General features: G+C 48.8%; 1 protein-coding gene across 2 annotated transcripts in view; it reads left to right on the plus strand.

Annotated features, from left to right (window-relative positions):
- WDR44 (WD repeat domain 44) overlaps nucleotides 1–15,421 on the plus strand; it is a 543,349-nt gene that overhangs the window by 428,977 nt on the left and 98,951 nt on the right. For both annotated transcript variants that reach the window (XM_078688542.1, XM_078688543.1), the window contains one exon: nucleotides 15,156–15,271. In XM_078688542.1, the coding sequence (XP_078544668.1) occupies nucleotides 15,156–15,271 (116 nt within the window). The remainder of the gene's footprint in view (nucleotides 1–15,155; nucleotides 15,272–15,421) is intronic.

Consider the following 15,421-nt stretch of genomic DNA (forward strand, 5'->3'; position numbering starts at 1 on the left):
GCACTCTGCACCTGCACTCTGCACCTGCACTCTGCACCTGCACCTGCACTCTGCACCTGCACTCTGCACCTGCACTCTGCACCTGCACTCTGCACCTGCACTCTGCACCTGCACTCTGCACCTGCACTCTGCACCTGCACTCTGCACCTGCACTCTGCACCTGCACTCTGCACCTGCACTCTGCACCTGCACTCTGCACCTGCACTCTGCACCTGCACTCTGCATCTGCACTCTGCATCTGCACTCTGCATCTGCACTCTGAATCTGCACTCTGAATCTGCACTCTGAATCTGCACTCTGAATCTGCACTCTGAATCTGCACTCTGAATCTGCACTCTGAATCTGCACTCTGAATCTGCACTCTGAATCTGCACTCTGAATCTGCACTCTGCACTCTGAATCTGCACTCTGAATCTGCACTCTGCACTCTGAATCTGCACTCTGAATCTGCACTCTGCACTCTGAATCTGCCCTCTGAATCTGCCCTCTGAATCTGCACTCTGAATCTGCACTCTGAATCTGCACTCTGACTCTGCACTCTGACTCTGCACTCTGACTCTGCACTCTGACTCTGCACTCTGACTCTGCACTCTGACTCTGCACTCTGCACTCTGCACTCTGACTCTGCACTCTGACTCTGCACTCTGACTCTGCACTCTGACTCTGCACTCTGACTCTGCACTCTGACTCTGCACTCTGACTCTGCACTCTGCACTCTGCACTCTGCACTCTGAACTCTGCACTCTGCACTCTGCACTCTGCACTCTGCACTCTGCACTCTGCACTCTGCACTCTGACTCTGCACTCTGACTCTGCACTCTGACTCTGCACTCTGACTCTGCACTCTGCACTCTGACTCTGCACTCTGACTCTGCACTCTGACTCTGACTCTGCACTCTGACTCTGCACTCTGACTCTGCACTCTGACTCTGACTCTGACTCTGCACTCTGACTCTGCACTCTGACTCTGCACTCTGACTCTGCACTCTGACTCTGCACTCTGACTCTGCACTCTGACTCTGCACTCTGACTCTGACTCTGCACTCTGACTCTGCACTCTGACTCTGCACTCTGACTCTGCACTCTGACTCTGCACTCTGACTCTGCACTCTGACTCTGCACTCTGACTCTGCACTCTGACTCTGCACTCTGACTCTGCACTCTGACTCTGCACTCTGACTCTGCACTCTGACTCTGCACTCTGACTCTGCACTCTGACTCTGCACTCTGACTCTGCACTCTGACTCTGCACTCTGACTCTGCACTCTGACTCTGCACTCTGACTCTGCACTCTGACTCTGCACTCTGACTCTGCACTCTGACTCTGCACTCTGACTCTGCACTCTGACTCTGCACTCTGCACTCCGACTCTGCACTCCGACTCTGCACTCTGACTCTGCACTCTGACTCTGCACTCTGACTCTGCACTCTGACTCTGCACTCTGACTCTGCACTCTGACTCTGCACTCTGACTCTGCACTCTGACTCTGCACTCTGACTCTGCACTCTGACTCTGCACTCTGACTCTGCACTCTGACTCTGCACTCTGACTCTGCACTCTGACTCTGCACTCTGACTCTGCACTCTGACTCTGCACTCTGACTCTGCACTCTGACTCTGCACTCTGACTCTGCACTCTGACTCTGCACTCTGACTCTGCACTCTGACTCTGCACTCTGACTCTGCACTCTGACTCTGCACTCTGACTCTGCACTCTGACTCTGCACTCTGACTCTGCACTCTGACTCTGCACTCTGACTCTGCACTCTGACTCTGCACTCTGACTCTGCACTCTGACTCTGCACTCTGACTCTGCACTCTGACTCTGCACTCTGACTCTGCACTCTGACTCTGCACTCTGACTCTGCACTCTGACTCTGCACTCTGACTCTGCACTCTGACTCTGCACTCTGACTCTGCACTCTGCACTCTGACTCTGCACTCTGACTCTGCACTCTGACTCTGCACTCTGACTCTGCACTCTGACTCTGCACTCTGACTCTGCACTCTGACTCTGCACTCTGACTCTGCACTCTGACTCTGCACTCTGACTCTGCACTCTGACTCTGCACTCTGACTCTGCACTCTGACTCTGACTCTGCACTCTGACTCTGCACTCTGACTCTGCACTCTGACTCTGCACTCTGACTCTGCACTCTGACTCTGCACTCTGACTCTGCACTCTGACTCTGCACTCTGACTCTGCACTCTGACTCTGCACTCTGACTCTGCACTCTGACTCTGCACTCTGACTCTGCACTCTGACTCTGCACTCTGACTCTGCACTCTGACTCTGCACTCTGACTCTGCACTCTGACTCTGCACTCTGACTCTGCACTCTGACTCTGCACTCTGACTCTGCACTCCGACTCTGCACTCCGACTCTGCACTCTGACTCTGCACTCTGACTCTGCACTCTGACTCTGCACTCTGACTCTGCACTCTGACTCTGCACTCTGACTCTGCACTCTGACTCTGCACTCTGACTCTGCACTCTGACTCTGCACTCTGACTCTGCACTCTGACTCTGCACTCTGACTCTGCACTCTGACTCTGCACTCTGACTCTGCACTCTGACTCTGCACTCTGACTCTGCACTCTGACTCTGCACTCTGACTCTGCACTCTGACTCTGCACTCTGACTCTGCACTCTGACCTCTGCACTCTGACTCTGCACTCTGACTCTGCACTCTGACTCTGCACTCTGACTCTGCACTCTGACTCTGCACTCTGACTCTGCACTCTGACTCTGCACTCTGACTCTGCACTCTGACTCTGCACTCTGACTCTGCACTCTGACTCTGCACTCTGACTCTGCACTCTGACTCTGCACTCTGACTCTGCACTCTGACTCTGCACTCTGACTCTGCACTCTGACTCTGCACTCTGACTCTGCACTCTGACTCTGCACTCTGACTCTGCACTCTGACTCTGCACTCTGACTCTGCACTCTGACTCTGCACTCTGACTCTGCACTCTGACTCTGCACTCTGACTCTGCACTCTGACTCTGCACTCTGACTCTGCACTCTGACTCTGCACTCTGACTCTGCACTCTGACTCTGCACTCTGACTCTGCACTCTGACTCTGCACTCTGACTCTGCACTCTGACTCTGCACTCTGACTCTGCACTCTGACTCTGCACTCTGACTCTGCACTCTGCACTCTGCACTCTGCACTCTGCACTCTGCACTCTGCACCTGCACTCTGAATCTGCACTCTGAATCTGCACTCTGAATCTGCACTCTGAATCTGCACTCTGAATCTGCACTCTGAATCTGCACTCTGAATCTGCACTCTGAATCTGCACTCTGCACTCTGCACTCTGCACTCTGCACTCTGCACTCTGCACTCTGCACTCTGCACTCTGCACTCTGCACTCTGAATCTGCACTCTGCACTCTGCACTCTGAATCTGCACTCTGCACTCTGCACTCTGAATCTGCACTCTGCACTCTGCACTCTGCACTCTGCACTCTGCACTCTGAATCTGCACTCTGAATCTGCACTCTGCACTCTGAATCTGCACTCTGCACTCTGAATCTGCACTCTGCACTCTGAATCTGCACTCTGAATCTGCACTCTGAATCTGCACTCTGACTCTGCACTCTGCACTCTGACTCTGCACTCTGACTCTGCACTCTGACTCTGCACTCTGACTCTGCACTCTGACTCTGCACTCTGACTCTGCACTCTGACTCTGCACTCTGACTCTGCACTCTGCACTCTGCACTCTGCACTCTGCACTCTGGACTCTGCACTCTGCACTCTGACTCTGCACTCTGACTCTGCACTCTGACTCTGCACTCTGACTCTGCACTCTGACTCTGCACTCTGACTCTGCACTCTGACTCTGCACTCTGACTCTGCACTCTGACTCTGCACTCTGACTCTGCACTCTGACTCTGCACTCTGACTCTGCACTCTGACTCTGCACTCTGACTCTGCACTCTGACTCTGCACTCTGACTCTGCACTCTGACTCTGCACTCTGACTCTGCACTCTGACTCTGCACTCTGACTCTGCACTCTGACTCTGCACTCTGACTCTGCACTCTGACTCTGCACTCTGACTCTGCACTCTGACTCTGCACTCTGACTCTGCACTCTGACTCTGACTCTGACTCTGACTCTGACTCTGCACTCTAAATCTGCACTCTGAATCTGCACTCTGCACTCTGAATCTGCACTCTGCACTCTGAATCTGCACTCTGCACTCTGAATCTGCACTCTGCACTCTGAATCTGCACTCTGCACTCTGAATCTGCACTCTGCACTCTGAATCTGCACTCTGAATCTGCACTCTGCCTCTGCACTCTGACTCTGCACTCTGACTCTGCACTCTGACTCTGCACTCTGACTCTGCACTCTGACTCTGCACTCTGACTCTGCACTCTGACTCTGCACTCTGACTCTGCACTCTGACTCTGCACTCTGACTCTGCACTCTGACTCTGCACTCTGCACTCTGACTCTGCACTCTGACTCTGCACTCTGACTCTGCACTCTGACTCTGCACTCTGACTCTGCACTCTGACTCTGCACTCTGACTCTGCACTCTGACTCTGCACTCTGACTCTGCACTCTGACTCTGCACTCTGACTCTGCACTCTGACTCTGCACTCTGACTCTGCACTCTGCACTCTGACTCTGACTCTGCACTCTGCACTCTGACTCTGCACTCTGACTCTGACTCTGCACTCTGACTCTGCACTCTGACTCTGCACTCTGACTCTGCACTCTGACTCTGCACTCTGACTCTGCACTCTGACTCTGCACTCTGACTCTGCACTCTGACTCTGCACTCTGACTCTGCACTCTGACTCTGCACTCTGACTCTGCACTCTGCACTCTGCACTCTGACTCTGCACTCTGACTCTGCACTCTGACTCTGCACTCTGACTCTGCACTCTGACTCTGCACTCTGACTCTGCACTCTGACTCTGCACTCTGACTCTGCACTCTGACTCTGCACTCTGACTCTGCACTCTGACTCTGCACTCTGACTCTGCACTCTGACTCTGACTCTGACTCTGACTCTGACTCTGACTCTGACTCTGACTCTGACTCTGACTCTGACTCTGACTCTGACTCTGACTCTGACTCTGCACTCTGACTCTGCACTCTGACTCTGCACTCTGACTCTGCACTCTGACTCTGCACTCTGCACTCTGCACTCTGACTCTGCACTCTGCACTCTGCACTCTGACTCTGCACTCTGAATCTGCACTCTGAATCTGCACTCTGAATCTGCACTCTGCACTCTAAATCTGAATCTGCACTCTAAATCTGAATCTGCACTCTGAATCTGCACTCTGAATCTGCACTCTGAATCTGCACTCTGAATCTGCACTCTGAATCTGCACTCTGACTCTGCACTCTGACTCTGCACTCTGACTCTGCACTCTGACTCTGCACTCTGACTCTGCACTCTGAATCTGCACTCTGACTCTGCACTCTGACTCTGCACTCTGACTCTGCACTCTGCACTCTGACTCTGCACTCTGACTCTGCACTCTGACTCTGCACTCTGACTCTGCACTCTGACTCTGCACTCTGACTCTGCACTCTGACTCTGCACTCTGACTCTGCACTCTGACTCTGCACTCTGACTCTGCACTCTGACTCTGCACTCTGCACTCTGCACTCTGAATATGCACTCTGAATATGCACTCTGAATATGCACTCTGAATATGCACTCTGAATATGCACTCTGAATATGCACTCTGAATATGCACTCTGAATATGCACTCTGAATCTGCACTCTGAATCTGCACTCTGAATCTGCACTCTAAATCTGAATCTGCACTCTAAATCTGAATCTGCACTCTAAATCTGCACTCTGAATCTGCACTCTGAATCTGCACTCTGAATCTGCACTCTGAATCTGCACTCTGAATCTGCACTCTGAATCTGCACTCTGCACTCTGCACTCTGCACTCTGCACTCTGCACTCTGCACTCTGCACTCTGCACTCTGCACTCTGCACTCTGCACTCTGAATCTGCACTCTGCACTCTGACTCTACACTCTGCACTCTGAATATGCACTCTGCACTCTGAATCTGCACTCTGCACTCTGACTCTGCACTCTGACTCTGCACTCTGACTCTGCACTCTGACTCTGCACTCTGACTCTGCACTCTGACTCTGCACTCTGACTCTGCACTCTGACTCTGCACTCTGACTCTGCACTCTGACTCTGCACTCTGACTCTGCACTCTGACTCTGCACTCTGACTCTGCACTCTGACTCTGCACTCTGACTCTGCACTCTGACTCTGACTCTGCACTCTGACTCTGCACTCTGACTCTGCACTCTGACTCTGCACTCTGACTCTGCACTCTGACTCTGCACTCTGACTCTGCACTCTGACTCTGCACTCTGACTCTGCACTCTGACTCTGCACTCTGACTCTGCACTCTGACTCTGCACTCTGCACTCTGACCTCTGCACTCTGACCTCTGACCTCTGACCTCTGACCTCTGACCTCTGACCTCTGACCTCTGACCTCTGACCTCTGACTCTGCACTCTGACTCTGCACTCTGACTCTGCACTCTGACTCTGCACTCTGACTCTGCACTCTGACTCTGCACTCTGCACTCTGACTCTGCACTCTGCACTCTGCACTCTGCACTCTGACTCTGCACTCTGCACTCTGAATCTGCACTCTGAATCTGCACTCTGCACTCTGAATCTGCACTCTAAATCTGAATCTGCACTCTAAATCTGAATCTGCACTCTAAATCTGAATCTGCACTCTAAATCTGCACTCTGACTCTGCACTCTGCACTCTGCACTCTGCACTCTGCACTCTGCACTCTGAATCTGCACTCTGCACTCTGACTCTACACTCTGCACTCTGAATATGCACTCTGCACTCTGAATCTGCACTCTGCACTCTGACTCTGCACTCTGCACTCTGACTCTGCACTCTGACTCTGCACTCTGACTCTGCACTCTGACTCTGCACTCTGACTCTGCACTCTGACTCTGCACTCTGACTCTGCACTCTGACTCTGCACTCTGACTCTGCACTCTGACTCTGACTCTGCACTCTGACTCTGCACTCTGACTCTGCACTCTGACTCTGCACTCTGACTCTGCACTCTGACTCTGCACTCTGACTCTGCACTCTGACTCTGCACTCTGACTCTGCACTCTGACTCTGCACTCTGACTCTGCACTCTGACTCTGCACTCTGACTCTGCACTCTGACTCTGCACTCTGCACTCTGACTCTGCACTCTGACTCTGACTCTGCACTCTGACCTCTGACCTCTGACTCTGCACTCTGACTCTGCACTCTGACTCTGCACTCTGACTCTGCACTCTGACTCTGCACTCTGACTCTGCACTCTGACTCTGCACTCTGAACTCTGCACTCTGACTCTGCACTCTGAATCTGCACTCTGAATCTGCACTCTGAATCTGCACTCTGCACTCTGAATCTGCACTCTGACTCTGCACTCTGACTCTGCACTCTGACTCTGCACTCTGACTCTGCACTCTGACTCTGCACTCTGACTCTGCACTCTGACTCTGCACTCTGAACTCTGCACTCTGACTCTGCACTCTGAATCTGCACTCTGAATCTGCACTCTGAATCTGCACTCTGCACTCTGACTCTGCACTCTGACTCTGCACTCTGACTCTGCACTCTGACTCTGCACTCTGACTCTGCACTCTGACTCTGCACTCTGAACTCTGCACTCTGACTCTGCACTCTGACTCTGCACTCTGAATCTGCACTCTGAATCTGCACTCTGCACTCTGACTCTGCACTCTGACTCTGCACTCTGACTCTGCACTCTGACTCTGCACTCTGACTCTGCACTCTGACTCTGCACTCTGACTCTGCACTCTGACTCTGCACTCTGACTCTGCACTCTGACTCTGACTCTGCACTCTGACTCTGCACTCTGACTCTGCCTCTGCACTCTGCCTCTGCACTCTGCCTCTGCACTCTGACTCTGCACTCTGACTCTGCACTCTGACTCTGCACTCTGACTCTGCACTCTGACTCTGCACTCTGACTCTGCACTCTGACTCTGCACTCTGACTCTGCACTCTGACTCTGCACTCTGACTCTGCACTCTGACTCTGCACTCTGAATCTGCACTCTGAATCTGCACTCTGAATCTGCACTCTGAATCTGCACTCTAAATCTGAATCTGCACTCTAAATCTGAATCTGCACTCTAAATCTGAATCTGCACTCTAAATCTGAATCTGCACTCTAAATCTGCACTCTGACTCTGCACTCTGACTCTGCACTCTGACTCTGCACTCTGACTCTGCACTCTGACTCTGCACTCTGACTCTGCACTCTGACTCTGCACTCTGACTCTGCACTCTGACTCTGCACTCTGACTCTGCACTCTGCACTCTGCACTCTGCACTCTGCACTCTGCACTCTGCACTCTGCACTCTGCACTCTGAATATGCACTCTGAATATGCACTCTGAATCTGCACTTTAAATCTGAATCTGCACTCTAAATCTGAATCTGCTCTCTAAATCTGCACTCTGAATCTGCACTCTGAATCTGCACTCTAAATCTGAATCTGCACTCTGAATCTGCACTCTGAATCTGCACTCTAAATCTGAATCTGCACTCTGAATCTGCACTCTGAATCTGCACTCTAAATCTGAATCTGCACTCTGAATCTGCACTCTGAATCTGCACTCTAAATCTGAATCTGCACTCTGAATCTGCACTCTGAATCTGCACTCTGAATCTGCACTCTGAATCTGCACTCTGAATCTGCACTCTGAATCTGCACTCTGAATCTGCACTCTGAATCTGCACTCTGAATCTGCACTCTGCACTCTGAATCTGCACTCTGCACTCTGACTCTACACTCTGCACTCTGACTCTGCACTCTGACTCTGCACTCTGACTCTGCACTCTGACTCTGCACTCTGACTCTGCACTCTGACTCTGCACTCTGACTCTGCACTCTGACTCTGCACTCTGACTCTGCACTCTGACTCTGCACTCTGACTCTGCACTCTGACTCTGCACTCTGCACTCTGCACTCTGCACTCTGCACTCTGCACTCTGCACTCTGCACTCTGCACTCTGCACTCTAAATCTGCACTCTGAATATGCACTCTGAATATGCACTCTGAATCTGCACTCTAAATCTGAATCTGCACTCTAAATCTGAATCTGCACTCTAAATCTGAATCTGCTCTCTAAATCTGCACTCTGAATCTGCACTCTAAATCTGAATCTGCACTCTGAATCTGCACTCTGAATCTGCACTCTGAATCTGCACTCTGAATCTGCACTCTGAATCTGCACTCTGAATCTGCACTCTGAATCTGCACTCTGAATCTGCACTCTGAATCTGCACTCTGAATCTGCACTCTGCACTCTGACTCTACACTCTGCACTCTGAATCTGCACTCTGCACTCTGAATATGCACTCTGCACTCTGAATCTGCACTCTGCACTCTGAATATGCACTCTGAATATGCACTCTAAATCTGCACTCTAAATCTGCACTCTAAATCTGAATCTAAATCTGAATCTGCTCTCTAAATCTGAATCTGCACTCTGAATCTGCACTCTGAATCTGCACTCTGAATCTGCACTCTGAATCTGCACTCTGAATCTGCACTCTGAATCTGCACTCTGAATCTGCACTCTGAATCTGCACTCTGAATCTGCACTCTGAATCTGCACTCTGCACTCTGAATCTGCACTCTGCACTCTGAATATGCACTCTGCACTCTGCACTCTGAATATGCACTCTGAATATGCACTCTGAATCTGCACTCTAAATCTGCACTCTAAATCTGCACTCTAAATCTGAATCTGCACTCTAAATCTGAATCTGCTCTCTAAATCTGAATCTGCACTCTGAATCTGCACTCTGAATCTGCACTCTGAATCTGCACTCTGAATCTGCACTCTGAATCTGCACTCTGCACTCTGAATCTGCACTCTGCACTCTGAATCTGCACTCTGCACTCTGAATCTGCACTCTGCACTCTGCACTCTGAATATGCACTCTGCACTCTGAATATGCACTCTGCACTCTGAATCTGCACTCTGAATATGCACTCTGAATCTGCACTCTAAATCTGCACTCTAAATCTGAATCTGCACTCTAAATCTGAATCTGCTCTCTAAATCTGAATCTGCACTCTGAATCTGCACTCTGAATCTGCACTCTGATTCTGCACTCTGAATCTGCACTCTGAATCTGCACTCTGAATCTGCACTCTGAATCTGCACTCTGCACTCTGAATCTGCACTCTGCACTCTGAATCTGCACTCTGCACTCTGAATCTGCACTCTGAATCTGCACTCTGAATCTGCACTCTGAATCTGCACTCTGAATCTGCACTCTGAATCTGCACTCTGAATCTGCACTCTGAATCTGCACTCTGAATCTGCACTCTAAATCTGAATCTGCACTCTAAATCTGCACTCTGAATCTGCACTCTAAATCTGAATCTGCACTCTGAATCTGCACTCTAAATCTGAATCTGCACTCTGAATCTGCACTCTAAATCTGAATCTGCACTCTGAATCTGCACTCTGAATCTGCACTCTGAATCTGCACTCTGAATCTGCACTCTGAATCTGCACTCTGAATCTGCACTCTGAATCTGCACTCTGAATCTGCACTCTGCACTCTGAATCTGCACTCTGAATCTGCACTCTGAATCTGCACTCTGAATCTGCACTCTGAATCTGCACTCTGAATCTGCACTCTGAATCTGCACTCTGAATCTGCACTCTGAATCTGCACTCTGAATCTGAATCTGCACTCTAAATCTGAATCTGCACTCTAAATCTGAATCTGCACTCTAAATCTGAATCTGCACTCTAAATCTGAATCTGCACTCTGAATCTGAATCTGCACTCTGAATCTGCACTCTGAATCTGCACTCTGACTCTGCACTCTGAATCTGCACTCTGACTCTGCACTCTGACTCTGCACTCTGACTCTGCACTCTGACTCTGCACTCTGACTCTGCACTCTGACTCTGCACTCTGACTCTGCACTCTGACTCTGCACTCTGACTCTGCACTCTGCACTCTGACTCTGCACTCTGACTCTGCACTCTGACTCTGCACTCTGACTCTGCACTCTGACTCTGCACTCTGACTCTGCACTCTGACTGTGCACTCTGACTGTGCACTCTGCACTCTGCACTCTGCACTCTGCACTCTGCACTCTGCACTCTGCACCTGCACTCTGCACCTGCACTCTGCACTCTACATATGGTATGTTATGCTTACATACGTTCCATATATTATCCATGTATATGCCACATTTAGTTAAGAATATGTGTTCTGTTTAGTTACATTACTTTGTTTGTATACCCTTTTATGCTGCTCTAAAGTTATTTCAATGGGTGAAATGCGGAGCCTGGGTAGCAGGAAGGAGAAGATAAGAGAGTGCATCGAGTGCGGACTTGTGAGCAAGCGCCTTAAGCCATCAGGATGCTACTTCAAGGCACGTAGACAGGGTCGTAATACCCAATGATACTCGTAAAGGTAGCTACAAAAAATGGTGTTAGGTTGTGCACACACCCTGCAAAGATGCGTGTAGCGCCTGAAGTCACAAGTTGAACCTGGTGTTGTTCGCTACAATGGACGATAGTTATCAGTGAGGTTTGTTCCACCATGAAACGAAAGTTGGCTGCCGAGAGTAACAAGGCAGTGCTGGGAGGGGGGCTGCGCACCAACTGAAGTGCTCTGGTTGCACGGCCTGCGGCCGTGTGAAGTGATAAGCCTTGAACGGCCTGCGGCCGTTTGAAGTGATAAGCCTTTGAAGTATGGGATTGTGGGAGGAGTGCTGCTACGGCCTGGGGGAAGCTGGCTCGGGAGGGGGAGGAGAAATTAATGTAAGGCTGTGGGGAACAGAGTTTATGGCCCAAAAGCGCGTGCCTGTGGCCACGTGAACTTCAAGAAAACTGCAAGGAACGAAGCCCTTGCTTTGACGAGGATTTCGAGCACTTGAATTCTCGATCCCTCAATGCGCTTGCGCGCATTGTAGGTCACGAGACCTAAAAATGAAAGTCTGCAGCAATACTTTGTAGGTTTGATTATATGTTTCTTTGTGCTTTTCAGGGCCCAGTCTCAAACTGAGCACAAGATTTTCTGATAACGTGTGCACAAGTCCCCGAAGAACTGAGCGATGTTGGGTGTTGTATAATGTACGATGTGTATGAAGCACTAGCATTGCCCTAAATATAAGGGTGCTGGACATCGCTAGTGAAATGATGGATAGGAGGGCCTTTCAGGGCTCAGTGTTGTGCTAAAGTTAAACAATGAGACCGTGAAATGTCAACAGTCAAATGAGAAGGTGACATTTTTGCTGGTGGTGCTAGTGCGCAGAGAATAAAGCAGCAACACGTGTGCTTTTACTCCAGAAAGATTGATTTATGAGGTCCAGCTCTGGATGAAGTGATCTGTGTTGGACCAGAAACCTCTAGTTCAGGCCTCCTGATGTTTTTGGGGGAATTTCCACTTACTGGCTTCAAAGAAGTGACTCTTGTTCACTATTCCACTGAACCAAGACACTACCCTATTCATCATATTTAAATGCTTTATTGGGTAAAGAAACGCATTAAAGTAGGAGCCTTTCAAAAAGTATTTTCAACTGTATTATAGCTCTCCGAAGAAGATAGCAGTAAAAAAGATGGAATTAAGGGGGAAGTGAAGGAAAAGCAGAAAAGAACTCTATATTCATAGCTCTGCCCAAAGTCTAAACTGCTGGGCTCTTCAGCCCCCGGGGAAACCAGTCGCTACCTGCAGCCACCTTAGTTGTATAGGTCTTCTTTCCCATGTTCATGTACTGGACTATGGACACTCAACTCACACTGATCATGGCATCCCTACATCTACCCATTTTGGACCTCTCTAACTTGGAGGTCCTTAAAACCATGTTTATTCATGGACACCTTCATGTCTGTACGGCTAGTTGTATGTCTCATGTCTTTCAGCATGTCTCTAAGTAGTGTTTCACCACTGTTCATGTTGGCAATAAAGGGGTCTTCCACCTCCAAGTTCCCAAAGGTCTGATAGCTTAATTTCACTGCTTCAACATACTTCCGGCTCAAAGTTTTATGACCAAACAACCTGCTTGCACTGGGCAGTGCACCAGGGCCAAATCAACCCTCAACTAATTCTACATGACCCTCCTCCTTCTCCCTGGCTCACTCTTCCATCACACTGGAACATGCTGTTGGGATGTCCGCTTGTGCGGTCAGATCCTCAAAGGCTTGCTGTTTGGTGTGGCCAGCTACCCTCTCTGCTTGTTGGGGAACTCTTTCATCTCTTAGGAGACAATCTCAGGAATGTCTGCACACTCTGGTCACTCCGCCAGCCAAGCTTTTTGGGGCATGGCACCATCATGGGGGTATTGGTAGAGTGATGAAGGGTCTCACTGCTAACTGAAATTCTGGCTGGGATATGTTGAGAGACATCTGGACTGGATCATCCCGCGCCTTATGGGTTGTTACACCTTTGGTTCCCGGGTTGCTGAGTACTCTCGTCTGAGGTTGCAACTCTCGGCCCACAAAGTGGGAGATGCACAGGTATTCCTCAGTGAGCCGTCTCACTGTGAGCTTGGCTAGCTCTGACCCCAACCATCTTTTTTTAATGAAGATTTGCACTCTCAAGGTCTGGCTGATTTCCAGATTTCAGGAAAGGGGAGAGGATTTATGGGAAATGCTAATCTACATATGTTATCTACCTCTATCAGTCTGCAACCTTTGTATTTCTGTCGAAGGCAGTCAAATGCAAACACCAAAATGGAAACAGCTGAAGGGCACAAAGACGCCCTGCCATGTGGGTGGTGAACGACTTTGTATAGTCTATTGCACTTTGCAGAGAGTCACATTTTCTGTGTTTGGTAAAAGTTTGGTAGTATCAGTTCATCTGTATTCACTCCTAATTCACAAAAGTAAGTAGAAAATGATCAGAAAAAGTTTGAGTTGTCGGAAAGGGGGAGATTCTTTTTTTTATAAACATATTCATTGCTTTTTATATACACAGTAATTCAAGCAGTGCTAATACCTTGTATTAATTGTGCTGGGAAGCATCAGTAAAGGTCCACAGGGCTATTACATTTCTGCAGTCATCTAAATAGTATTATTATACTTCCCCTGTGGCTGACCGCAACAATGCCATCCCCAGAATTTCGAAACACAGTGGTCATCATTTATACTAACTTCATCTCTTGAGGAATGCCAAATGCTTTCTACAGCACTGGGGCAGAGTCAAAGACCAATACAATTTACCGTAGGCTCATAACTCATAACTAATATGTATTTTTAGTTTCTCATTCAGCAGCATGGTGGTAGATCTTTTGAATCCTTTTTCAACTTAGCAATATTGCTTCCCCTGATTTTGAGTCCCAATTCCTAGACCACCTAGAGTGTTCTTTCATTACAGTACTCTCTACTTCGTACCATCTAATATTTCTGCCTTTATTGTTGCACAGGAGATGTGCTTTCTCGTTCCATCATGCCATAATTACGCACTTCTTTGCTAAAATTAACAGCCTATCCACAGATATTTTAGTCTGTGCTTCCTTTTTAGGAACTTTAAACTGTCCCACTGTTCAACACTCTGGTCTCCACAGGCAAAGCCCATATCTAATCAGTGAGACCTTCTACATCACCTTTTACCATAAACCCCGAGGCATCGGACAATCACAAACCATGTTATATATTTAGTATCATCTAAATTACATCAGGGACATATTAAGGGATAAATGCCAGCTATTCAAAGCAGTGCCCTTTGGGTCGTATACATACAGTGGAAAACATTGAACAGTATTTGTTTGAACCAGGCATTTCGTGACATCCTCACTGAGTATCCTGCCATGGTCTCCCAGTCCTCCTTAAAGAACCTATATCTTTTTCCAATTTCATCGTAATCTCATCTAATGTAGTTTTGGACATGGCCAAGTTGTATTTCTGTATAGTGGGTATTGCCTTCATTTTGCTAGGATCTACCAAAAAGGGAGACTTTTTAGTTCAAAGTAAATGCCTTCTCTCCTGTCCGTGATCATGCATGGTGTTCCAAGCTTTTTTGTCACATTTGTAAAAAAAAAAAAAAAACTTTTTGTGTGTATATTTATCAGTACATTTGTCAACATGTACAATACGTTTGTGCTTGTTTTGCAGATACTGGTGACATCTAATGACTCCAGAATACGCCTTTATGACTTAAGAGATTTATCTTTGTCCATGAAGTACAAAGGCTATGTCAACAGCAGCAGCCAAATCAAAGCAAGTTTCAGGTAAAGTTGCAGAAGTCAAAATACTCTGTCTTGCAATTGCTGTATGCATTTCTAAGCGTAAATAAGTGTTCGAGGCATATGAGCTGCAGATTACACACTGTGCATAGATGGCCACCTCATGTTGGGCCCGGATGTTTGCAGTTTGTTTTT

This window comes from Lissotriton helveticus, chromosome 4_1, assembly GCF_964261635.1.
Source record: "Lissotriton helveticus chromosome 4_1, aLisHel1.1, whole genome shotgun sequence".
In the NCBI taxonomy this organism is placed as follows: Eukaryota; Metazoa; Chordata; class Amphibia; order Caudata; family Salamandridae; genus Lissotriton; species Lissotriton helveticus.